The following is a 26,095-nucleotide window of genomic DNA, read 5'->3' on the forward strand; positions in this document are numbered from 1 at the left end:
AACCCTGGGTCTGGAAACTATCCCATTCTAACCACCGTGACATAGGAGGCTATAAAGCATCATTTTGCTCGTCTTGGTTTTATGGACTATCTAGCCCATCTGACAGACAGGGAAAGGGTCGGTCCAGTTTCAGATGTTGAACCTTAGTAAAAAGTAGGTGGGGCAAACCAGCCATGCTCACCAGAATAACACAACAAACAGAATCAATACAGCATTACCCACCCCTTCCATTTACAAAGCAACCACCCCAACCCCAGCTGGTATGTTCAGCGTGTCCGTCTGCTTGGTACCAGGCCAAAGTGTCCATCTCCATCCCAGCCAGCCTCTCTCTAGTCCTGCCCCAGTGTCATGACCCCCATACCTATTCTTCTCTCTCTCTCTCTCGCTCTCTCTTTCTCTCTCTCACTCACTCACTCACTCACTCACTCACTCACTCACTCACTCACTCACTCACTCACTCACTCACTCACTCTCTGCCTCTCTCACTCTCCTCCTCCTCTACTCTCTCACGCTAGCTGTTCTTTCTCTGGGGACTCCTCCAGTGTGATGGCGGTGAACTCCTCCGTGTTTCCGTTTTCCTGGATCTTCTCTTTATTCATCAGGGTCACCATCTCCTGCTCTCTCTCCTGGGCGCGGGAGCTAGCCACTGACGCCGCCGCACCGTTACCCTCATTCCCATCCTTGTTGGTGATCATCAGGGTCTGCTGCTGACCGCACCAGCTAACAGACAGAGAGAGGGAACAGTGTACACATTAGGTTGCTGTTACCAGCTAACAGAGAGAGAGATTTTTCGACCAGAATTCGGACTGGTGAAGTGAGACCTACCTCTTATACTTGACCACAACAACACACGTGAGGAGAATAGCAACCAGTGCCACAAGCACTCCCACAATGATCAGCAAATCTGCACAGAGGAACATAATGATAAAAGTTGAATGACGTGTAGCAAATGCCTCTTAATGTGTACCCTCATACAATGTGATTTGAAAAGCGCTATATAGATGTAATTATTTTCTCCATTATTAATCCATTAAACCATATAATCCATTAAAATGACATTAACATTATTACATGGATCACTAATGTCATGTACAGTAATCGTATTATTACTACTAGTAGAGCAGGGATTGGCAACTTTGATGGAGGGGGGGTTACAAAAGATCTGACCTCATCATGAGGGGCCGCAGTTGTGCCGCTGCCGCCAACCCCCACCCGCCAACTGCCCATTACTCATTTTACCATGGGTGGAGAGGAAAGTGAGCTGTTTTTAATATGATATCTGAGTGTGAATGACTAACAAAATCAATGGGGGCCCCCCAGGCGGTAATCCGACCTTGATAACTACAAGTTTAGATTGCTGGCCCCTAAACTAATGTAAGGGAAGTCCCCCCCCAATTGTACAAAATAACATGGCAACTTATTGGCACCGAGCGCAGCATATACACGATGGACAAATACACTACTTCTGGCGGTGTTTCATCCAAAGTTGATGGCAAATGCCATGCTGCAAATGAGCTGTGTAACACTCCAAAATTCCTATAGTGGGCGAGTTTGTTCTATCTAAATTTTTCATAGGCTTTATGTAACGCAAGTCAAGACCCAAGAGTAAAATTTTGAGATTTTGAAAGTTTTGGCAAAAACTTATCACCCCCTTAAAAAAGTGCTTTCTGGACCGTTTTTCGAAATTCTTTCGAGTTTTATGTCAATTACACATGTGTAAGAACTGTATGAAAATACTTTTGTCAAATTTTATTAACATAATTTTTTTGAAATTTTTATTTGTACTTAAGAAATATGTTTTGTGCATTTGGAATGTGATTTCATAGGAAGTCAAAAGTCAAAAGTCAAAAATGTCAAAAATTTGGAAAAAACGTATCACCCCCTTAAAAAAAGTGCTTTCTGGACCGTTTTTCGAAATTCTTTCGAGTTTTATGTCAATTACACATGTGTAAGAACTGTATGAAAATACTTTTGTCAAATTTTATTAACATAATTTTTTTGAAATTTTTATTTGTACTTAAGAAATATGTTTTGTGCATTTGGAATGTGAATTCATAGGAAGTCAAAAGTCAAAAGTCAAAAATGTCAAAAATTTGGAAAAAACGTATCACCCCCTTTAAAAAAGTGCTTTCTGGACCGTTTTTCGAAATTCTTTCGATTTTTAGGTCAATTACACATGTATAAGAACTGTATGAAAATACATTAGTCACATTTTATTATCATAATTTTTTGTAAATGTTTATTTGAACTTAAGGAATATGTTTTGTGCATTTGCAATGTGATTTCATAGGAAGTCAAAAGTCAAAAGTCAAAAATGTCAAAAATTTGGAAAAAACGTATAACCTCCTTTAAAAAAGTGCTTTCTGGACCGTTTTTTGAAATTCTTTCGATTTTTAGGTCAATTACACATGTATAAGAACTGTATGAAGATACTTTAGTCACATTTTTTTATCATAATTTTTTTTGAAATGTTTACTTGTACTTAAGGAATATGTTTTGTGCATTTGCAATCTGATTTAATATGAAGTCAAAAATGTGAATAAATTAGAAAAAACTTATCAACCCCTTTTAAAAAAGTGCTTTTTGGATTTCATAGTCGAAAATAACATTTTGTTTTTAAAAGGCCAAAATGAAGCATTTAAAACCGTTTTGAAAAATGACGCCTGGTAACCCAAAACATAGAATATTTTTTGACTTTTTTTGGAAACCTCCTTAAATCACTCAGGCCGGACCCCCATTGACTCGAGAAGAAAAAACAAAACAAAAATTCCAGAAGAAAAAACATAGAATATTTTCTGACTTTTTTTGAAAACCTCCATAAATCACTCAGGCCAGCACACATTGATTTTTGTCCGTAGAATAGTGCTCCCAGAGCGGGTATGGAAGTCTGGATCCCCCCTAAAAGCATTTAAGGCTCTGTGTGTCTTTAAGCACCATCCTTGCTGTGTGTGTCTGTGTGTGTGTGTATGTGAGCTTTTCTTTGACATCTGTTTAGAGAAATGACTGATTTACAGTGCATGAAGGTTGCCTAATCACACACTTAAAGTTTTGGAGAGATCTGACTTTTTTAACCCTTTGAAACAGCACCTATGACCCCATTTTAAGGCACTTCCGGTTGGCACAGGAAGCTATAAGTAAAGACCTATCCTGATCGGGGTATGCTTTTACAGAATCCTGAGTTTTAAGTCTATACGTTAAGAACTGACTGATTTACACAGGGTTGAATGCACTATATATCACAAACTGCTGGTTGGGTAAAACACTTTTAGGGTGATTTTATCACTTCCGGTTGCTCCAGGAAGCTTAGAATCAACACAGGTAGACCTCATAGTGGCTTGATGGATTGTCATTGAAGACAGGTTCATAAGACATTCATAACCCACATAGGGTTTATTTAAAGAATGCACGTTACATTTGCATATGATTCAACAGTGAAAAACATCACATCATATTGCAAACATAACACACTGTTGAATCATATTGCAAACACACAGTGTTACATTTGCAATATGATGTGTTGAATCATATTGCAAACATAACACACAGTGTTACATTTGTAATATGATGTGTTGAATCATATTGCAAACATAACACACAGTGTTACATTTGCAATATGATGTGTTGAATCATATTGCAAACATAACACACAGTGTTACATTTGTAATATGATGTGTTGAATCATATTGCAAACATAACACACAGTGTTACATTTGCAATATGATGTGTTGAATCATATTGCAAATGTAACGTGCATTCTTTAAATACTTTAGAAATACAAAATTGAACGTCCTGATGACCTCAGGATGGCCGGGCAGTGTTAGTGGTTCCTCTCCATCGCTCGTTGCGTGGTAATTTCATCATGTCGATTTTGGTGATGGTACCCCCCCGTTGAAACATATTGCAAATGCACAAAAGTCAACTAGCAAGTCAGTGTCCATCAGTCAATTGGATATTGTCAGACACCAAACTGATACCATCTGACACTAAACTCACTTTTTCCAACTCCTTTAGAAGCCAACTATAACATATTTCAGAGCAGGCCCAAAATTCACAGCGCCTTCCATTTAAACCATAATAAAACAAATAATACGTAGTTATGTTCTAGCTGCGGGTCCAGTTCTCACATTATGTTTAGCCCTATGTGAGGCGACCTCGAATCCTAAGTTTCGGCTCGATAGGTCATTCGGTGCCCGAGCAATACCTTAATTGGTGCTGAAAATCCACTTTTTTCATTGCCTTGCTACGGGGTCCTTGAATGAGCAATCAAACAGGCTCGTTGGGGTCTGACTCTATGGGCCGAGCCGGTTTCAATGCACCTAGTCTTGAGACTCTGGGACTTTTCTAAATGTCGTCCGTTTCGTTGAGCTGAAAATGAATTGAAAACATAGCAAATACACGAGGCTGTTTATCGGTCTGAGAACCTTCTAGAGCCACATAACTCACCGTGCACAATCGACCTGAGGTCTAGAACAGGTTTGTAAAGTTTCAGAACTCTAAGTCTGACGGTTCTTTAAAAGTTGGAACAAAAGTAACTACTACAGGCACTGTCTGCCTCTTAGCCCCTCAGTGTGTCCCTCCATCATTTCTGTTTGGGTGTGTAAATTTTTCTTTGAAATCTGATGGGACTAATGACTGATTTACAGTTCAGGAGGGTTGCCTAATCACAATTATGAAGTTTTGGAAAGATTTGACATTTTTAACCCTTCAAAACAGCCCATTTGACACCAATTATGGCACTTCCGGTTGGCACAGGAAGCTGAAAGTAAAGACATATACTCACTGGAGTATGCTGTTACAGAATCCTGAGTTTTAAGTCTATATGTTAAAAATTGACTGATTTACATAGGGCTGAATGCACTATTTCTCTCAAATTGCAGGGTGCTTATTGCAAACACTTTTAGGGTGATTTTAACCACTTCCGGTTGCTCCAGGAAGCTTAGAATCGACACAGGTAGACCTCATGGTGGCCTAATGGACTGTCATCAAAGACAGGTTCATAAGACATTCATAACCCACATAGGCTTCAGGTTGAATTTAGGGGAGCAGTCAATGTATTCCTATGGGGCGAAATGTCATTGTAAACTGTTTGATGTAAACACCTTCTTTTAACTGTGAAGGGTTAATGCCACAAGCTCAAGGATAGGCTTGCACAGATCGGGAGGACCTTAAGAACATTCCTGAGGTGAAATTGTGTTTCTAACCTTAACGGTTCTCTCTCTGTCTCCCAAAAGCAAATAAAATTGACATTGAGGTCAAAAGGTCATTCGTGTCCGTTCTCTTGTAACGGTCGCTGCGCTCAGACCGAGTGAGCTACGGTCAAGCGGGGCATCTCGTTGAACTCGGCACGGCCTAGGCATAATGGGAATGCCATTGCCGGCTTTGTGTGTCTTTAAGCACCGTACTTTTTCACTCCATCATTGCTTTGTGTGTGTGTTTTTGTGTGAGAGAGAGCTTTCCTTTGACATCTGCTTAGAGAAATGACTGATTTACAGTTCATGAGGCTTGTCTAATCACACAAATGAAGTTTTGAAAAGTTCTGACCTTTTTAACCCTTCGAAACAGCACCATGACACCATTTTAAGGCACTTCCGGTTGGCACAGGAAGCTATAGGTAAACACATATCTTGACTGGGGTATGCTGTTACAGAATCCTGAGTTTTAAGTCTATACGTTAAGAATTGACTGATCTACATAGGGTTGAATGCAGTGATTTTCAAAATTGCAAGTCATGTATATCTGGACACTTTTTAGGGTGATTTTAACCACTTCCGGTTGCTCCAGGTAGCTTAAAATCAACACAGGTAGACCTCATAGTAGCCTGATGGATTGTTATCAAAGACAGGTTCATAAGACATTCATAACCCACATAGGCTTCAGGTTGAATTTAGAGGAGCAGTCAATGTATTCCTATGGGGCGAAATGTCATTGTAAAATGTTTGATGTAAACGCCTTCTTTTAACTGTGAAGGGTTAATGCCACAAGGTCAAGGTTAGGCTTGCACAGATCGGGAGGACCTTAGGATTGTTCCTGAGGTGAAATTGTGCTTCTAACCTTAACGGTTCTCTCTCTGTCTCCCAAAAGCAAATAAAATTGACATTGAGGTCAAAAGGTCATTCGTGTCCGTTCTCTTGTAACGGTCGCTGCGCTCAGACCGAGCGAGCTACGGTCAAGCGGGGCATCCCGTTGAACTCGGCACGGCCTGGAGAATATGGCAATGTCATTTTAGTGGTGATTTCAGAATGCTATTTTGGTGCATTCATGGAAGGCGCTGTGAATTTTGGGCCTGCTCTGAAATATGTGATAGTTGGCTTCTAAAGGAGTTGTAAAAAGTGAGTTTGGAGTCAGATGGTATCAGTTTGGTGTCTGAAAATATCCAATTGACTGATGGACACTTGCTAGTTGACTTTTGTTGACACTTGCTAGTTGACTTGCTAGTCGACTTTTGTACATTTGCAATATGTTTCAACGGGGAGGTACCATGAGGAAAAAGCGACATGATGAAATTTCACGCAACGAGCGTTGGAGAGGAACCACTATCACTGCCCGGCCATCCTGAGGTCATCAGGACGTTGACTTTTGTATTTCTAAAGTATTTAAAGAATGCACGTTACATTTGCAATATGATTCAACATCACATCATATTGCAAATCTAACGTGCATTTGCAATATGATGTGATGTTGAATCATATTGCAAATGTAACGTACATTCTCTTAAATACTTTAGAAATGCAAAAGTCAACGGTCTGATGACCTCAGGATGGCCGGGCAGTGATAGTGGTTCCTCTCCATCGCTCGTTTCGTGAAATTTCATCATGTCGCTTTTTCCTCATGGTACCTCCCCGTTGAAACATATTGCAAATGTACAAAAGTCAACGAGCAAGTCAGTGTCCATCAGTCAAATAGATATTTTCAGACACCAAACTGATACCATCTGACTCCAAACTCACTTTTTCCAACTCCTTTAGATGCCAACTATAACATATTTCAGAGCAGGCCCAAAATTCACAGCGCCTTCCATTTAAACCATAATAAAACAAATAATACGTAGTTATGTTCTAGCTGCGGGTCCAGTTCACACATTATGTTTAGCCCTATGTGAAGCGACCTCGAATCCCAAGTTTCGGCTCGATAGGTCATTCGGTGCCCGAGCAAAACCCTAATTGGTGCTGAAATTCCACTTTTTTCATTGCCTTGCTACGGGGTCCTTGAATGAGCAATCAAACAGGCTCGTTGGGGTCTGTCTCTATGGGCCGAGCCGGTTTCAACGCACCTAGTCTTGAGACTCTGGGACTTTTCTAAAGGTCGTCCGTTTCGTTGAGGTCAAAATGAATTGAAAACATGGCAAATACACGAGGCTTTTTATCGATCCGAGAACCTTCTAGAGTCATATAATTCACCGTGCACAATCGACCTGAGGTCTAGAACAGGTTTGTAAATTTTCAGAACTCTAGGTCTGACGGTTCTTTAAAAGTTGGAACAAAAGTAACTACTGCAGGCACTGTCTGCCTCTTAGCCCCTCAGTGTGTCCCTCCATCATTTCTGTGTCGGTGTGTATTTTTTTTTGTTGAAATCTGATGGGATGAAGAACTGATTTACAGTTCATGAGGGTTGTCTATTCACATATATGAAGTTTTGGAAAGATTTGACATTTTTAACCCTTCGAAACAGCCCATTTGACACCAGTTATGGCACTTCCGGTTGTCACAGGAAGCTATAAATAAACGCATATCATCACTGGAGTAGGCTGTTACAGAATCCTGAGTTTTAAGTCTGTATGTTAAAAATTGACTGATTTACATAGGGCTGAATGCACTATTTCTCTCAAACTGCAGGTTGGCTATGGCAAACACTTTTAGGGTGATTTAACCACTTCCGGTTGCTCCAGGAAGCTTAGAATCGACACAGGTAGACCTCATGGTGGCTTGATGGACTGACATCAAAGACAGGTTCATAAGACAATCATAACCCACATAGGCTTTAGGTTGAATTTAGAGGTGCAGTCAATGTATTCCAATGGGGAGACATTTCATTGTAAACTATTTGATGTAAACACCTTCTTTTAACTGTGAAGGGTTAATGCCACAAGGTCAGGGTTAGGCTTGCACAGATCGGGAGGACCTTAAGAACACTCCTGAGGTGAAATTGTGTTTCTAACCTTAACGGTTCTCTCTCTGTGTCCCAAAAGCAAATGAAATTGACATTGAGGTCAAAAGGTCATTTGTGTCCGTTCTCTTGTAACGGTCGCTGCGCTCAGACCGAGCGAGCTACGGTCAAGCGGGGCGTCTCGTTGAACTCGGCACGGCCTAGAGATAATAGTAATGCCATTGTGGGCTTTGTGTGTCTTTAAGCACCGTACTTTTTCACTCCATCCTTCCTTTTTGTGTGTGTGTGTTTGTGTGAGAGAGCTTTTCTTTGACATCTGTTGGGAAAAATGACTGATTACAGTTCATGAGGGTTGTCTAATCACACAAGTGAAGTTTTGAAAAGATCTGACCTTATTACCCTTCAAACCTGACCCTGTGGCACAATTTTAAGGTACTTCCAGTTGACATAGGAAGCTGAAATTGAACACATACCCTCCTTGGCGTAGGCTCTTATATAATATTGAGTTTTAAGTCTTTATGTTAAGAACTGACTTATTTAAAGAGGGTTAAATGAGTGTGTGTTATTTCATAAAATCATATAAAATCACAGGATTCTCGCAGAGCTTCGAGACCCACTTTAAAAATGTACGTCTGAACACACTGCAACTGGATCTGTGATTTTTTTGAAAAAAAAATTCCTCTTTGTGAACATCACCAAACGGTCAATGTACGATTTCTCTTAAATTACGATAGATAAATGGCTGGTTCTTTTTTTCCTGACACCGTATGCTTATGTACTTTGACATGAAGCGGTCAAATTAGCACCCTACTTGCGTTTTAACCCTTTAATCCCAGAAAAATGGCCATAACTCAAAAAGCGCCGAGGTCTCGACGCCATCTTGTTCGGGGCCAACTGCCCATTACTCCAAACCTACGCTCGCCGAGTTTCGTCTTCGAAATATTTTCAGTTTAGGAGAAAAGGCCGCGCTCGTTTGCCACGTGCTCGTGCGCCTGCAATATGATTTATTTTCCCTCTTGTGGGAATTTTCGAGAATGCAGAAAAAAGTCAAAAATTTGTCATTTTTATAAAACGGAAACCGAAAGTCCGAGACGTTTTTTTGAGTGACTTCCTGAAAGAGCTCTCCGCCGCCCACGGCCCGACGCCGTCCGCGATTTTCTGCGACGTCGTAAGACGTCAGGTAAGGGACCGTACATTTGCAATGGGACTTTCTTCACTAACCATACGGCTCCCGTCTCACACTTCCCTTAAGGTATGTTAGCTGACATGTACTAATTAAGTGACTATCAGTGACTGACATAACAAGAGGAAGACTGCTGATGCACAACGCACATTTCGAAATTGCACCTTGTGTAGTCTACTATTCAAACTCGCAACAGGAAGTTGAGACCCCGACTGGAGTAAAACAATATGAGGGCCTTCAAAAGGTGGGCAGTGGGCCGCATGCCCATCCATGTAGAGCGTTATTAGGGGTAGTGGGCCACTCACTTGATGTGCTACTGATCTCCTGCCCAGCTGGAGTAGGGTCTGCTCCCATACCTGGATTCATCTTCCCATTAGGAATGGGCTGCGTGGAGGCTTTATGGGGATAACAGGGAGAGACAGTGTTAAACAAACATCTCTAACGTCTCACACATGGTTTACACGTAGATGCCAACTTCAGGAATCATGTCATGAATATAATCATTTGATGACCAGGAATCATGTGCTACTACAGGGCTGATTTATTAGCTGTGGAATGCACCGAACATACTAAGGAATGCAGAACTGTTCCTTTGGGGCAGAGTTGGAACCTGAGAGTTGGAACCTGAGAGTTGGAACCTGAGAGTTGGAACCTGAGAGTTGGAACCTGAGAGTTGGAACCTGAGAGTTGGAACCTGAGAGTGAATGCCAACATTTCATTGAAAAGTGATTTGTCTATGTAACCCAGAAGTAAAATCTTGAGTAATTTGGTCACCTGCGTGAATCTGTTCATGGAATATTATAACGTGATTTATGAATTATTGATGAGTAAGTGACATTGTGCCAAGTGGAATAAAGAGAGCAATGTAATACACTGCCCATAACTTTAACCAGTCACAGAACAGGTCGTGATTTTTGATCTGAGATTCTCTCTCATAGGGTAAATCAATGTCACCATATTCCTCACACAGGGCTCTGGTGGAAAGGTAGTGCATGATTTGGTTGAATGGGGAGCTATTCCCCATAGAAATAGGCCTATGTCCTCTGCCGGAACCGGATCAACTCCCATGTCCACCCTTCCTACTGTCGTCCTCTCTACCACTTAGAAACTGTCTCAAAATACAGAAAAAAATGCAATAATAAGAATCCAACCATAATGTGATATAATTCACATAATAAAAGCTAGTGAGGCAGCAGATGTTATTTTATAACCCAACCTGGGTTTCACTAATCAGGATGAATATATAGCTCAGTGTTGCACAGCAGTACTATAAACAGTTTACATTAAACCATTTATGCAGAGAGAGGTCACGTAAAGCATTGAGAATTTGAGCCAGTGCAGACGCAGAGTTGTGAGGAAGAGTCATTCTGTGACACTGTCAGTAGTGTTCCTCTCTTTCTCCCTCTCCCTTATCTGGTCACAACAGGGGGAGCCCTCTTCAAACAAACTCTTCAGAGGACACGCACAGAAAGACAAACTTTCAAGTCTCTATGGAATATGTTTTCATGAATCTGAGTGTAATTAAAATACAGCTTTACTGTTTTGATTCTAGCTTCTTATTTCAGCAACCAGAGCTGACTATGTAAATACAAATGAATCCTTGCACTTTAAAATGTTTCTATAAAGTGGGGTATAGCTTTTATAACTGTTACCATATGTCCTATATAACACTAAATGCCCAAACATAGTGAGCTACAAACAACAGTTGAAATTGAAGTGAGAGTTCTGAGTTTTAATCCACAATCATTTTCACACCCCAACACCAGGGGGCGAGGTTAGTTCTCTAACTTTCCAGAGTCGGACCAAACTTTGTTGTGTGTGGGTGGTCGGCCATCTGTTACAAGAATCCTTCTCAAGAAAATGTTAGGGATAGTTCTAAATGTCAAAAGGTCATTCAGTTTCAACAGGTAAATATGGTGTTAGTTCTGCTCTTCACTTTTTTAATATGAACATTTTTAACATCTCAGCTGCAGAGGAAAGTCGTAGAAGACTGTATTAGAGATTGCATGATAATGCATCCTGACAGAAGTTTTGAGGAGAATGACGAGCATGCAGATGTGCAGTATATTTAGAGATTCATATGATTAAATGAATCACCTTCAAAGCACTAAATGTTTGAGTCGCCTTGGAAACAGTAGAAAAGTCCAGTATGGACAGAGAAGAGAAGTGATATTATAGTGATGTGTTTTAGTGATTCTGGCAAGACCAGTTCTTACATGGCGTTGATCCGTACAGTAGAACTGAAGATGTTTAGTTGATACATCTGTAAAAGTCTTGTACAACTTTCAGGATATTTTGTTTTCTTATATAGATTCATGTCATAGTATTAAAGTTTCATCGTGGAGATTTGTCTATGTTTTTGTTGGTGTTTTTTTGTTGGAATAAAAGTTGTCAAAGTATATTTATATTAGGCTAAACGTGCTATTTGACGTGCTATTTGAAATAATCATTCACACATTCTACCCTTTGAAAATTCTTTAGTTTAGGCTTCCTAACCACAGCCCACCACGTTTCTCTCTCTGGGGTGTCACCAGGTGTCTAAAGAAGAACACCTTCCTGTATATAAATATTTCAGTTTTAATGTCATGTGCACAAGTACAGTGAAATGCCTTTCTTGGAAGCTCCAAACCCAACAATACAGTAACCAATATCAATGTAGCACTAAAAATAACATAAGGTATTCACACAAATTCGCTCTCTCACAGGTGATAACACTGACTGGACAAAGGTTGCTAGTTCAACATTTTGCCAAAAGCAATGCATTAATGTACAAAAGGACATTCTACCCTTTGAAAATTCTGCACTTGAGTATTGAAACAGCTTTTTCTTAGGCTCAGGGGAAGCTTTGTGGTGGTGAGCTGTCATCCTGTCAGAGCAATCCTATGACAAACATCCTATGACAAACATGTTTTATAAATGTTATGTTTTACTGTTCTGACATGAGAGATGATTTACTTGAGATGTATTTGTATTTTAAAGTGTGCTATTTTATTGAAATAAATTGTCAGCATTTTTTTCAAGATACCAAACTGAACGACAAAGCAAAAAACAGCATTATGTATGTAATATTATGTATGTTACAAACAGTCTTTCCTTACCTTGTACCTCCACCTCCTCCTGTAAATCCTCCTCTCTGACCCGACCCTGTGGTTCTCCTGGCTCTTTAACAGGTGGTGCCATAGAAGAGGCCCCCTCCTCCTCTGAGGCAGAAGGCAACATCCCAGACACAGTGGTTTCTTCCATCTCAGTGACCATCACAGGGTGCTCCGTGGGGCTGGCTTCCTGGGTCTCATTCCCCTCAACCTGCTCTTTAATGACAGAGCTTTCTGTGGCTGCCCCTTCTGAAGCATCACCCTCAGCCCATGCTGTTGGCTTTACTGGGCTGGCCTCAGTGGGTGCAGGCTGGTCTGTGTCCACTGCTTCCATTACCTCAGTGGTGCTCTCTGCTCCCTTTTCTCCAGGGGCGGAGGTGGTGTCCTGGGTGTCAGGCTCGGGGTTGACGGTGGCCTCAGGCTGGGCTCCATCCTCAGGGCCTGTGTGAAAAACAGACCAGAGATATTCTGTACCAGTCAAATGCTTGGACACACCGACTCATTCAAGGGTTTTACTTAATTTGTACTATTTTCTACATTGCAGAATAATAGTGAAGACATCAAAACTATGAAATAACACATATGGAATCATGTACTAACCAAAAAAGTGTTAAACAAATCAAAATATATTTCCTATTTTAGATTCTTTAAAGTAGCCACCTTTTGCCTCGAGGACAGCTTTGCACACTCTTGGCATTCTCTCGGACATCCTAGTAGTGAATATCTGAGGAAATCCATTCTGTCAAAAATCCAGAGGAAGATAGTGTAGGCCCTGTCCAGGGGCTATACTTGTACATCAAGCTGCCATATGCTACAGAATCAGGACATAGGCTCCTGCCCCTATGGGCCGTTCTGGCTTAGATAATCCTTACTTGTCCAAGGCTTACTTACTACTAGATAGTGGGCAAAAAGACAAATTCAACTCCATCTTTCAACTAATAAGATGTTGATGTTGCCAATTAATTTAATGATTACTTCATTGGCAAAGTGGGCAAACCTTAGGCGGGAAATGCCAACAACAAAAGCATTGCAAGTTTGAATTTAGTAAAGTTAGTGTGGGAGAGGAGGAAAATGTTTTGTTATTGATCAGTAATGACAAACATCCTGGCATTGACAACTTAGATGGAAAGCTACTGAGGATGGTAGCTAACTCTATAGCCACTCTTATCTGTCATATCTTTTATCTGAGCCTAGAAGAAAGTCTTTGTCCTCAGACCTGGAGGGAAGCCAAAGTCATTCCGCTACTTAAGAGTGGTAAAGTGGCCTTTACTGGTTCTAACTGCAGACCTATCAGCTTGATGAAAACAAATTAACAGCAGACTTTCAGCATGCTTATAGAGTAGAGCACTCTACATGTACGGCACTGACTCAAATGACTAATGATTGGTTGAAAGAAATTGATAATAAGAAGATTGTGGGAGTTGTACTGTTAGATTGCAGTGCATACTTTGATATTATTGACCATAAACTGTTGTTGAGAAAATGTATGTGTTATGGCTTTTCAACCTCTGCCATATCGTGAATCCAGAGCTATCTATCTAATAGAACTCAGAGGGTTTTCTTTAATGGAAGCTTCTGTCACGACTTCCGCCGAAGTCGGTCCCTCTCCTTGTTCGGGCGGTGTTCGGCGGTCGACGTCACCGACCTTCTAGAGATCACTGATCCATTTTTCATTTTCCATTGGGTTTGTCTTGTCTTCCATCACACCTGGTTCCAATCCCATCAATTACATATTGTGTATTTAACCCTCTGTTTCCCCTCATGTCATTGTCGGTGATTGTTTGTTGTATGTATTGGTGCTTATTATATTCTGGTGTGTGACAGGTTTTGTACCCACTTTCATTATTTTTGTATATGTTACTTATTAAACGACTCCGTTTATACCAAGTTCGTTCTCCTGCGCCTGACTTCCCTGACACCAGCACGCACCCTTTACAGCGTCTCTAATGTCAAACATGTAAAGTGTTGTGTACCACAGGGCAGTTCTCTAGGCTCTCTACTCTTTTCTAATTTTACCAGTGAACTGCCACTGGTAATAAACAATGCATGTGTGTCCATATATGCTGGTGATTCAACCATGTACACATCAGCAACCACAGCTAATGCAACCACAGCTAATGAAGTCACTGAAAACCTTTACAAAGAGTTACAGTTTGTTATCTTCTCTAAGATAGGGGACAGCATTCGGAATTTTGGATGAAAAGCGTGCCCAAATTAAACTACCTGCTACTCGGGCCCAGAAGCTAAGATATGCGTATTATTATGTAGATTTGGATAGAAAACACTCTGAAGTTTCTAAAACCGTTTGAATCATGTCTGTGAGTATAACAGAACTTATTTGGCAGGCAAAACCCAGAGGACAAACCATTCAGATATTTTTTATTTTTGAGGTCACTCTCTTTTCAATGTGTTTTCATTGGGAATCCAGATTTCCAATCGACTTTCTTGCAGTTCCTATCGCTTCCACTGGATATCAACAGTCTTTAGAAATTGGTTGAGGTTTTTCCTTTGAGAAATGAAGAAGTAGCACTGTTCAGAACGAGACTAGAGGGAAGTGTAATCTTTGTTAGAGGCGCGTTACACAGAGGCTCGCTACACATTGTTTTCCTCCGGTATTGAACACAGTATATCCCGTCTTAAATTAGATCAATTATTTACGTAAAAAAATACCTAAAGTTGTATTAGGAAGTAGTTTGAAATGTTTGGACAAAGCTTACAGGTAACTTTTGTAGTCATGTTGCGCGAGTTGGAACCGGTGTTTTTCTGGATCAAACGCGCCAAATAAATGGACATTTTGGATATATATTGACGGAATTAATCGAACAAAAGGACCATTTGTGATGTTTATGGGACATATTGGAGTGCCAACAGAAGAAGCTCGTCAAAGATAAGGCATGAATTATATCTTTATTTCTGCGTTTTGTGTCGCGCCTGGAGGGTTGAAATATGATTGTATATGTTTGTTTGCTGGGGTGCTGTCCTCAGATAATAGCATCGTTTGCTTTCGCCGTAAAGCCTTTTTGAAATCTGACACGTTGGCTGGATTCACAACAAGTGTAGCTTTAATTTGGTGTATTGCATGTGTGATTTCATGAACATTTTATTTTTATAGTAATTTATTTGAATTTGGTGCTCTGCATTTTCACTGGATGTTGGCCAGTTGGGAAGCTAGCGTCCCACATATCCCAGAGAGGTTATGGAATGGGTGGCCAATAATAAACTGGTCTTGAAAATCTCTAAAACTAAGAGCATTATATTTGGTACAAATCATTCCCTAAGTTCTAGACCTCAGCTGAATCTGGAAATGGATGGTGTGGCTGTTGAACAAGTTGAGCAGACTAAAATATTTGGTATTACCTTAGATTGGAAACTGTCATGGTCAAAACATATAGATTCAATGGTTGTAAAGATGGGGAGAAGTATGTCTGTAATAAAGAGATGCTGTGCTTTTTTGACACCACACTCCACAAAGCAAGTCGTGCAGGCTCTAGTTTTTTCTTATCTTGATTATTGTCCAGTCATATGGTCAAGTGCTGCAAAGAAAGACCTAGTTAAGTTGCAGCTGGCCCAGAACAGAGCGACACGTCAAACTCTTCATTGTAATCAGAGGGATAATATTAATACTATGCATGCCAGGTGCTCTTGGCTAAGAGTTGAGGAAAGACTGACTGCGTCACTTCTTGTTTTTATAAGAAACATTACTGTGTTGGAAATTCCAAATTGTTTGTCAACTTACACACAGCACTGATACACACACTTACCCCACCAGCCATGCCACCAGGGGTCTATTCAAAGTCCCCAGGTCCAGAACACATTCAAGGAAACATACAGTATTATACAGAACCATGAGTGCATGAATCTGGGGCGGCAGGTATCCTAGTGCATTAGAGCATTGGGCCAGTAACCGAAAGGTTGCTAGATAAAATCCCCGAGCTGACAAGGTAAAATCTGTTGTTCTGCCCCTGAACAAGGCAGTTAACCCACTGTTCCTAGGCCGTCATTGAAAATAAGAATTTGTTCTTAACTGACTTGCCTAGTTAAATTAAGGTTAAATAAAAAATAAGAATCTCCCTTCCATTGTCTATAGCGCAAGTGAACAGCAAACCTGGTTTCAAAAAACAAGTAAAGCAACAGCTCATGGCACAATGCCTCTCCCCCATGTGACCTACTTGTTGTGTGTATGTACCGTATGTGTAACTGATATACACGCACACACACTACATGTTAAATTGGAATATATTTTCGTTATGTGTCGGACCCTAGTAAGACAGTAGCTATTGGCATTGGCTAATGGGGATCCTAATAAATCAAAGTGTAACCGCGGAATGGCATACTGTATGAAATACAGAGGTGACGGAAAAGGTTATGATTTTGATGATTCTATTGATTGTGGTGTTGATGACGTGACTGGTGAAAAAGACAGGACTGACCTGCAGCATCTGAAGCAAGGTCTACATCTGTCACCTGAACACTCTCTGGTCCTGTTGAATCAAGGTTGATGGCCGCATCACAGTTCTTGTCAGACAAATCTGTCAAAAACAGAGGTTGGGATCAGGGATGAGAAACATAGCACAAATGTGTAATTATCTTCAGCATATATTATAGTCCAAGTTCTAAGAATGGCGAGGATGGCAAGAGTCATTAAGATTTATGTGTGTTTTAAGGGATCATTGTGCCAAAACTAGGCCCAGTTTCCGGACGACACATGCATTTCTCAAATCAACACATAGGGAGAACTTTCACTAAGTGCGTTGTTGGAGCATGTGTCGATACTGGTAGGATCGGGAGAAAGGCAGCGCTAATCTTGGATGAGCTTTCTCCATTCAAATCTTCCCATAACATTGGAATTACTTACTGACGACGGATCAGCTCCTAGAGAAATATTATCACTTATATGGCTGCTAATATTGCTGCTTTTTCTAATGCTTACCTTTAATAATGCACTAAATCACAGATTTGGGACATCATTGCGCACATTTGTTTTTACACATCATGAAACATATACTGAAAAATTACAGACAATAGCCTACAATTAGCAAAATAGAACTCGGTTGAACATGAAATAGATTTTAATATGAGTTAAATATATAGGCCTATGTGTGTCACGCCCTGGCCTTAGTATTCTTTGTTTTCTTTATTATTTTAGTTAGGTCAGGGTGTGACATGGGGAATGTATGTGTTTTTTGTAGTGTCTAGGGTGGTGGTAAAGTTTAGGGGGTTTATTAGAGTAGTTGGGTTCATGTTTAGTATAGAAGTCTAGCTGTGTCTATGGTTGAGTGTAGGTATCTAGGAAAGTCTATGGTTGCCTGAATTGGGTCTCAATTAGAGACAGCTGGTTATTGTTGTCTCTGATTGGGAGCCATATTTAAGGCAACCATAGGCTTTAGCTGTTTGTGGGGAATTGTCTATGTCGATGTTCTATGGTGCATGTATGCACTTAGTTCTTGCTTAGCTTCACGTTCGTCTGTTTGTTGTTTTTGTTTCGGTTTTTTCCTTCTTCTAATAAAGAGAAGATGTACTTTCCACGCGCTGCGCCTTGGTCCTCTCTCAGTCCCTTTGACGATCGTGACAGAATTCCCCACCAATCTACGACCAAGCGGCGTGTCAAGCGGCAACAGGATCCACCTACACAGGATTCATGGACATGGGAGGAGATACTGGATGGTAAGGGGCCTTGGGCACAACCGGGAGAATATCGCCTCCCTCGTGAAGAGCTGGAGGCAGCTAAAGCCGAGAGGAGGCGATATGAGGAGGCAGCACGGAAGCAAGGCTGGAAGCCCGTGAGTACAACCCAAAAATTTCTTGGGGGGGGCCTTAAAGGGAGTGTGGCGAAGTCAGGTAGGAGACCTGCGCCTACTCCCTGTACTTACCGTGGAGAGCGAGAGTACGGGCAGACACCGTGTTACGCAGTAGAGCGCATGGTGTCTCCTGTACACGTGCATAGCCCGGTTCGGTACATTCCAGCTCCACGTATCGGCCGGGCTAGATTGAGCGTTGAGCCGGATGTCATGAAGCCGGTCCAACGTATCTGGTCACCAGTGCGTCTCCTCGGGCCGGCGTACATGGCACCAGCCTTACGCATGGTGTCCCCGGTTCGCCTACATAGCCCGGTGCGGGTTATTCCACCTCCCCGCACTGGTCGGGCGACGGGGAGCATACAACCAGGTAAGGTTGGGCAGGCTCAGTGCTCAAGGGAGCCAGTACGCATGCACGGTCCGGTATTTCCGGCGCCACCTCCCCGCCCCGACCCAGTACCACCAGTGCCTCCTCCACGCACTAGCCCTATGGTGCGTGTCTCCAGCCCTTTGCCACCGGTGCCTACACCACGCACCAAGCCTCCTGTGTGTCCCCAGAGTCCTGTGCGTCCTGTTGTTGCTCCCCGCACTAGCCCTGAGATGCGTGTCCCCAGCCCGGTACCACCAGTTCCGGCACCACGCACTAGGCCTAATGTGCGTCTCCAGGGTCCAGTATGCCCTGTTCCTTCTCCCCGCACTAGCCTGAAGGTGCGTGTCCCCAGCCCGGTAACACCAGTTCCGGCACCACGCACCAGGCCTACAGTGCGCCTCAGCCGGCCAGAGTCTGCCGTCTGCACAGCGGGGCCTGAACTGCCCGTCTGCCAAGCGCCATCTGAGCCACCCGTCTGCCCAGCGCCATCTGAGCCATCCGTCTACCCAGCGCCATCTGAGCCATCCGTCTACCCAGCACCATCTGAGCCATCCGTCTGCCCCGAGCCGTCAGAGCCGTCCGTCTGTCCCGAGCCGTCAGAGCCGTTCATCAGTCAGGAGCCGCTAGAGCCATTCGTCAGTCAGGATCTGCCAGAGCCGCCAACCAGACAGGATCTGCCAGAGCCGCCAACCAGACAGGATCTGCCAGAGCCGCCAACCAGACAGGATCTGCCAGAGCCGCCAACCAGACAGGATCTGCCAGAGCCGCCAACCAGACAGGATCTGCCAGAGCCGCCAACCAGACAGGATCTGCCAGATCCGCCAACCAGACAGGATCTGCCAGATCCGTCAGCCAGCCATGAGCAGCCAGATCCGTCAGCCAGCCATGAGCAGCCAGATCCGTCAGCCAGCCATGAGCAGCCAGATCCGTCAGCCAGCCATGAGCAGCCAGATCCGTCAGCCAGCCATGAGCAGCCAGATCCGTCAGCCAGCCATGAGCAGCCAGATCCGTCAGCCAACCATGAGCCGTCCAGCCAGGATCCGCCAGAGCCGTCCAGCCAGGATCCGCCAGAGCCGTCATCCAGCCAGGATCCGTCCCTCAGTCCGGAGCTGCCGTCCCTCAGTCCGGAGCTGCCCCTTATCCTGGTGCTGCCCCTTATCCTGGTGCTGCCCCTTATCCTGGTGCTGCCCCTTATCCCGGTGCTGCCCCTTATCCCGGTGCTGCCCCTTATCCCGGTGCTGCCCCTTAGTCCAGTGCTGCCCCTTAGTCCGGTGCTGCCCCTTAGTCCGGTGCTGCCCCTTAGTCCGGTGCTGCCCCTTAGTCCGGTGCTGCCCCTTAGTCCGGTGCTGCCCCTTAGTCCGGTGCTGCCCCTTAGTCCGGTGCTGCCCCTTAAACCAGTGGGGTTAATGTGGAGGGTGGCCATTTGGAGGAGGCTACGGAGGCGGGTAGTGACTGTGGTGGGGTGGGGACCACGACCAGTGCCGGAGCCGCCGCCGTGGACGAACGCCCACCCAGACCCTCCCCTAGACTGTGTGCTGGTGCGCCCGGAGTTCGCACCTTAAGGGGGGGGTTATGTCACGCCCTGGCCTTAGTATTCTTTGTTTTCTTTATTATTTTAGTTAGGTCAGGGTGTGACATGGGGAATGTATGTGTTTTTTGTAGTGTCTAGGGTGGTGGTAAAGTTTAGGGGGTTTATTAGAGTAGTTGGGTTCATGTTTAGTATAGAAGTCTAGCTGTGTCTATGGTTGAGTGTAGGTATCTAGGAAAGTCTATGGTTGCCTGAATTGGGTCTCAATTAGAGACAGCTGGTTATTGTTGTCTCTGATTGGGAGCCATATTTAAGGCAACCATAGGCTTTAGCTGTTTGTGGGGAATTGTCTATGTCGATGTTCTATGTTGCATGTATGCACTTAGTTCTTGCTTAGCTTCACGTTCGTCTGTTTGTTGTTTTTGTTTCGGTTTTTTCCTTCTTCTAATAAAGAGAAGATGTACTTTCCACGCGCTGCGCCTTGGTCCTCTCTCAGTCCCTTTGACGATCGTGACAATGTGCTATGTATCCTATAATGTATGTATATTTTTTGATTGCAGTCATATCATTGTCTCTATGTTTCGCGGAGATCTTCTGTGTATAAATCACTCAAATAACGGAGGACAAAACAGAACAAAAATTCTGATAAAACTGCAGATCCTCGCAATATAATGACAACTCTTAATAAAGATTGTTTAAAAAGAAGACCAGCTTTATACGACAATAAAACGAAGGGCAAAAAAGCATCTATTAACGCACTGTTCTATAAGTGGTCTGAGGCAGTTGGTAATTAATGAGTGTTTTCAAGTTCAACTTAAGTTACAATAGTTTGGAGAAACAGCTCTAAAAATTAACGATGCTCCTACAAAGGCTCTAACAATTATCTTAGCATTAACATACTTTTGGGAAGCCAGATCCTGGTCAATATGAACTATGAAAAAATAAAAACTCACCTGATGCATTGAAACAGAAGGCATCAAAGGGTTGTTCCGGAGAGACATGATGGAAGAAGACCCCAGTCGTGTTGTTTTCACAGTTAACACGAGCCTTTTGTCTGAGGATGGTGGTGTTTCCGTTGCTGATCCAACCATATCTAGAATCAAATGGCAAATAGAATTTAAGATCCAATTGCTATAGTATGTTAGCCATTAGCTTTAGAATGTTTGTAGCTTACACCACAAAATTATCAGCAATACTTAAGAAATATGTCAAATATAGGCAAAAAAGTATGTAGTTAAAGTAGAGGTGAAGCAAGATAACACAATACTTTTTATTTTCGGTGTGTCCTTGTACTTGATCTAAATAGGAGATTAAATGTCAATTAAGTTAAACAATCATTTATATTGACACAATAAATCAATACTGCTAGCAGTGTTTAAGTTGAGATAAGGAACACCATACAAGGCTCCGTAATCATACAATTTATTGACCATTACCGTTTTCCCTGCAAAACCCCCCGAAACCGAAAGGTCCATGTTGGTCTATGCTGGTCAGTGCTGGTCTGACTAGCATGATCTAGCTGGTAAGGCTGTATGACTACCTAGTCAAGCTGTTGATGCTGGTGACCAGCTCATGCTGGTATGCTGGTGATGCTGGTATGCTGGTGACCAAGCTTGTCCATGCTGGTCAAGCATGGTCTAGTTGGTCAAGCTGGTCTGACCAGCATGGTCTAGCTGGTAAAACCACGCCCATCATTATCATATTTCCCAGAATCCTCTATTGCAGTTAGATTTTTTTATTGTTTTTATTCAATATCTGTGTTTTTGCATGTACATTGATTGATTCATTAGTTTTATGCTACACAAAGAAAAATTACATAAATGTTTCTAAACGAATCCAATCTGTTAGTTGGATTGAATGCACCGTTACTGAAATGGTTGTCCAGTTTAGATGTTTAGGTAGTCTCAATTATTCATCATCCTAACCCATACTGAACAGTTTCAATTGTTGGATATCCCCACTCTGTCTGGATACTAATAGGAATGAAGCATCACTTTGTAAGCCAGCATAATGTGACTTGCAGGCCTTTTGATATGTATTATATTGTCTTAAATAATTAGGCACTTTGGTGCTGGTTTTTCTGGTGACCAGCTAGTACTGGTCATCAGCATATCAACTTCACCAGCATAAGTTGTACAGTTGCCATGGCACTCTATTGGCAGCCTAGGCAGAGAGCCCATGTATATTTTCTAAATATGGAAATATTTACGCTTTTTTAAATTAATCATTTTACTTTCTTTTTGTTTTTGAATAGCCACATGTGTATAGATTTAGTCTGGATAAACAAACAAAACATCCTTCCCAAGATTTAATTGCAAACCAGCTTTTGAAAGTTGGCAAGTAAATAATGCTAGTTACAAGCTGTTTTGATTTCAGTACATTGGCCTACATTGGGATGTTTCTACGGTCTCGATCCAAGAGTGGGACTACAGTGCCATGACAAGTTGGCAGTGAGGAATTCATTACTCAAGAGTATTTCTCCGAATTTATGTGTGGACTGAATCCTGCATGTGGAGCTAAAATACAAACTGCATCTCATTCTACAAGTGTCCTACCACTACAGAGAAGACAGACGGGGAGACTCTTTGAGCTACCTGCATGCCCCTGGACGACCTGATCTAACTGCTCAGCTCCTCCTGTTGACCACCTGCACCTCCCTCTGCTCAAACCTTGTGCTATTGACTGTCTCTCCATCTGTTGGAGGCGTGAAGTAACGTACTGAGAACTTAGTAGTCCAGACCTTCTGCATACTCACATCATTCATATTTTTTTAATGTTTGTTTTGTTTTTAAAGTGTTTCGAGATACTTGTATGTGCCGTGTACTGCAATTCAGCTTTTAGCTGCTAAGTATGGCCGAAATGTTTTTAAAAAATCACAACGAAGGCTGATTACCAGCAAAACCAGCACTAGTTACCATCATATGCTGGTCTATGCTTCTTTTTCAGCAGGGGTGTTTTTGATTTAGAGAACGTCATTCAATGAGTGATAAGCCTACCACATTTTTTTTAAACACTTACAGAAGGGATTCACAAGTATTTTTCAATGGCCATACTAGTATACCACAAACACATGTCCAATACATACGTAGCTTGATTCTAAGTGGTATGCTAGTGTGAATATTGGAACAGGACCACTAGTCTCAGGGAAACATCTTGCTGATCTCTTTCCTTTGAATCAGCTGTTGTTTACTCTTTGATAAGGCATGTCCTGCGGTTCCTAAGCAGAGGCTCTGTTATCATGAAGACAGGTGTGTGACCTCACCTGCAGGTCTCTAGGCCTTGGGCATGGGCCTCGATGACCTGTTCCCTGCTGGCAATGGTGATACCCAGGCTCTCACACAGCTTCTTGGCCAGGTCCAAGGTCAATGAGTAGCGAGTTTCTCCTTCCACGTGGAACACTCCGGCATGGCTGCAGCTACGTGATTTCACTGTAGCTGAGGGAAGGAGGAGAAGGTGAGAGAGAGGTTAGTTTTGAGGAAATTTGCCAGTGAGACACTGTGACTGCATGGCGGTCATTTTGTTACTATGAATTTGAAAACTATCATATTTCGACATCATCAAAAGACTGAAAGAACACATGGTGGAAGAAAGGTTACTTTTCAATATGTCCAAAAATAACGAGGCATTGCTCTTGTCAGGTTAGGTGGTCAGTTACACACACCTAACTAGGCACAAGCCCAACTGGTGACAAACAAAACAGATGGGTCAAACAAATTCATTTCCCACTGGCATTTGCAATAAATTTGGTATTCACAATCAAGTTTCCATCACAATTTTCCCTTTGCTCTTGGCAGGTCAGGTGGTCAGTTTCACACAACGTACTAGACACAAGATCAACTGGTGACAAATAAAACAGATGGGTGAAACAAATTCATTTCCCAGTGGTATTTGCAATAAAGTTATAATTTTTATCACAATTTTGGGTTAGCAAATGTATAACAGACATGAGAAACACACCACAGGGCACACAAATCAAATCAAATTGTATTGGTCACATACACGTATTTGCAGATGTTATTGCGGGTGTAGCAAAATGCTTGTGTTTCTAGCTCCAAAAGTGCAGAAATATCTAACAAGTAATATCTAATCATTTCACAACAATACACACAATACACTGGTTGAATCAATGTTGTTTCCACATCATTTCAATTAAATTATGTTGAACCAACGTGGAATAGACTTTGAATGACGTCTGTGCCCAGTAGGATTTAAAACCTCTTAAGGATCTGACCCTTTTTAAATTTTCATCTAAAATGACACCCAAATCTAACTGCCTGTATCTCATGACCTGAAGCAAGGATATGCATATTCTTGATATAATTTAAAAGGAAACACTTTGAAGTTTGTGGAATTGTGAAATTAATGTCGGAGAATATAACACATTAGATCTGGTAAAAGATAATACAAAGAAAAAAGCATGCGTTTTTTTCTTGTTTTTTTGTACCATCATCTTTGAAATACAAGAGAAAGGCCATAATGTATTATTCTAGCCCAGGCGCAATTTTGATTTTGGCCACTAGACTGCAGCAGTGTATGTGCAAAGTTTTAGACTGATCCAATGAATCATTGCATTTCTGTTCAAAATGTTGTATCAAGACTGCCCAAATGTGCCTAATTGGTTTAATAATACATTTTCAAGTTCATAATTGTGCACTCTCCTCAAACAATAGTACGATATCCTTTCACTGTAATAGCTACTGTCAATTGGACAGTGCAGTTAGATTAACAATAATTTAAGCTTTCTGCCCATATCAGCTATGTCTATGTCATGGGAAATGTTTTTCTTACTTACAACCTCATGCTAATCACATTAACCTATGTGTCATGTGTGCTCCCTCTCCGGCCTCGAGGTCACCAGTTGCGCATCTGTAAAAGTTTGTGAGGGTTTTAGGTGACAAGTCACATTTCTTCATCCTCCTGAGTTTGAGAGGCGCTGTCCCTTCTGTGCCTTCTTCACCACACTGTCTGTGTGGGTGGACCATTTCAGTTTTTCCGTGATATGTACGCAGAGGAACTTAAAACTTTCCACCTTCTCCACTGCTGTCCCATTGATGTGGATAGGGGGGGTGCTCCCTCTGCTGTTTCCTGAAGTCCACGATCATCTCCTTTGTTTTGATGACATTGAGTATGAGGTTATTTTCTTGATGATCGAGTTGGAGGCGTGCATGGCCACACAGTCAGGGGTGAACAGGGAGTACAGGAGGGGGCTGAACACGCACCCTTGTGGGGCCCCAGTGTTGAAGATCAGCGAAGTGGAGATGTTGTTCCCTACCTTCACCACCTGGGGGTGGCCCGTCAGGAAATCCAGGACCCAATCGAACAGGGCGGGGTTGAAACCCAGGGCCTCCAGCTTAATGATGAGATTAGAGTGTACTATAAACTGAGGTATCAAGCCCTGAATGCTGTTTAAATCAAATCAAATCAAATTTTATTGGTCACATACACATGGTTAGCAGATGTTAATGCGAGTTTAGTGAAATGCTTGTGCTTCTAGTTCCGACCATGCAGTAATATCTAACAAGTAATCTAACAATTTCACAACAACTACCTTATACACACAAGTGTAAAGGAATTAATAAGAATTTGTACATATTGGTGAGGGATGGCCGACCGGCATAGGCAGGATGCAGTATGGTATAGAGTACAGTATATACATATGAGATGAGTAATGTAGGGTATGTAAACACTATATAAAGTGGCATTGTTTAAAATGACTAGTGGTACATTTATTACATCCATTTTTTTATTGTTAAAGTGGCTAGAGATTTGAGTCAGTTTGTTGGCAGCAGCCACTCAATGTTAGTGATGTCTGTTTAACAGTCTGATGGCCTTGAGATAGAAGCTGTTTTTCAGTCTCGGTCCCAGCTTTAATGTACCTGTACTGACCTCGCCTTCTGGATGATAGCGGGGTGAGCAGGCAGTGGCTCGGGTGGTTGTTGTCCTTGATGATCTTTTTGGCCTTTCCGTGACATCGGGTGGTGTAGGTGTCCTGGAGGGCAGGTAGTTTGCCACCGGTGATGCGTT

At 42.3% G+C, this 26,095-nt stretch overlaps 1 protein-coding gene across 1 annotated transcript in view; it reads right to left on the bottom strand.

The window, feature by feature from the left end:
• Positions 1 to 428: 428 nt before the first annotated feature.
• LOC120053487 (CD44 antigen-like) overlaps positions 429 to 26,095 on the bottom strand; it is a 41,417-nt gene continuing 15,750 nt past the window's right edge. The window contains exons 2-8 of the mRNA XM_039000613.1: positions 23,334 to 23,505; positions 21,025 to 21,164; positions 16,809 to 16,907; positions 12,385 to 12,819; positions 9,592 to 9,681; positions 826 to 904; positions 429 to 720 (exon numbers count right to left, since the gene is read on the bottom strand). Of these exons, the coding sequence (XP_038856541.1) occupies positions 507 to 720; positions 826 to 904; positions 9,592 to 9,681; positions 12,385 to 12,819; positions 16,809 to 16,907; positions 21,025 to 21,164; positions 23,334 to 23,505 (1,229 nt within the window). The 3' untranslated portion in view covers positions 429 to 506. The remainder of the gene's footprint in view (positions 721 to 825; positions 905 to 9,591; positions 9,682 to 12,384; positions 12,820 to 16,808; positions 16,908 to 21,024; positions 21,165 to 23,333; positions 23,506 to 26,095) is intronic.

The sequence above is a fragment of the Salvelinus namaycush genome, chromosome 9, assembly GCF_016432855.1.
Source record: "Salvelinus namaycush isolate Seneca chromosome 9, SaNama_1.0, whole genome shotgun sequence".
Taxonomy (NCBI): Eukaryota; Metazoa; Chordata; class Actinopteri; order Salmoniformes; family Salmonidae; genus Salvelinus; species Salvelinus namaycush.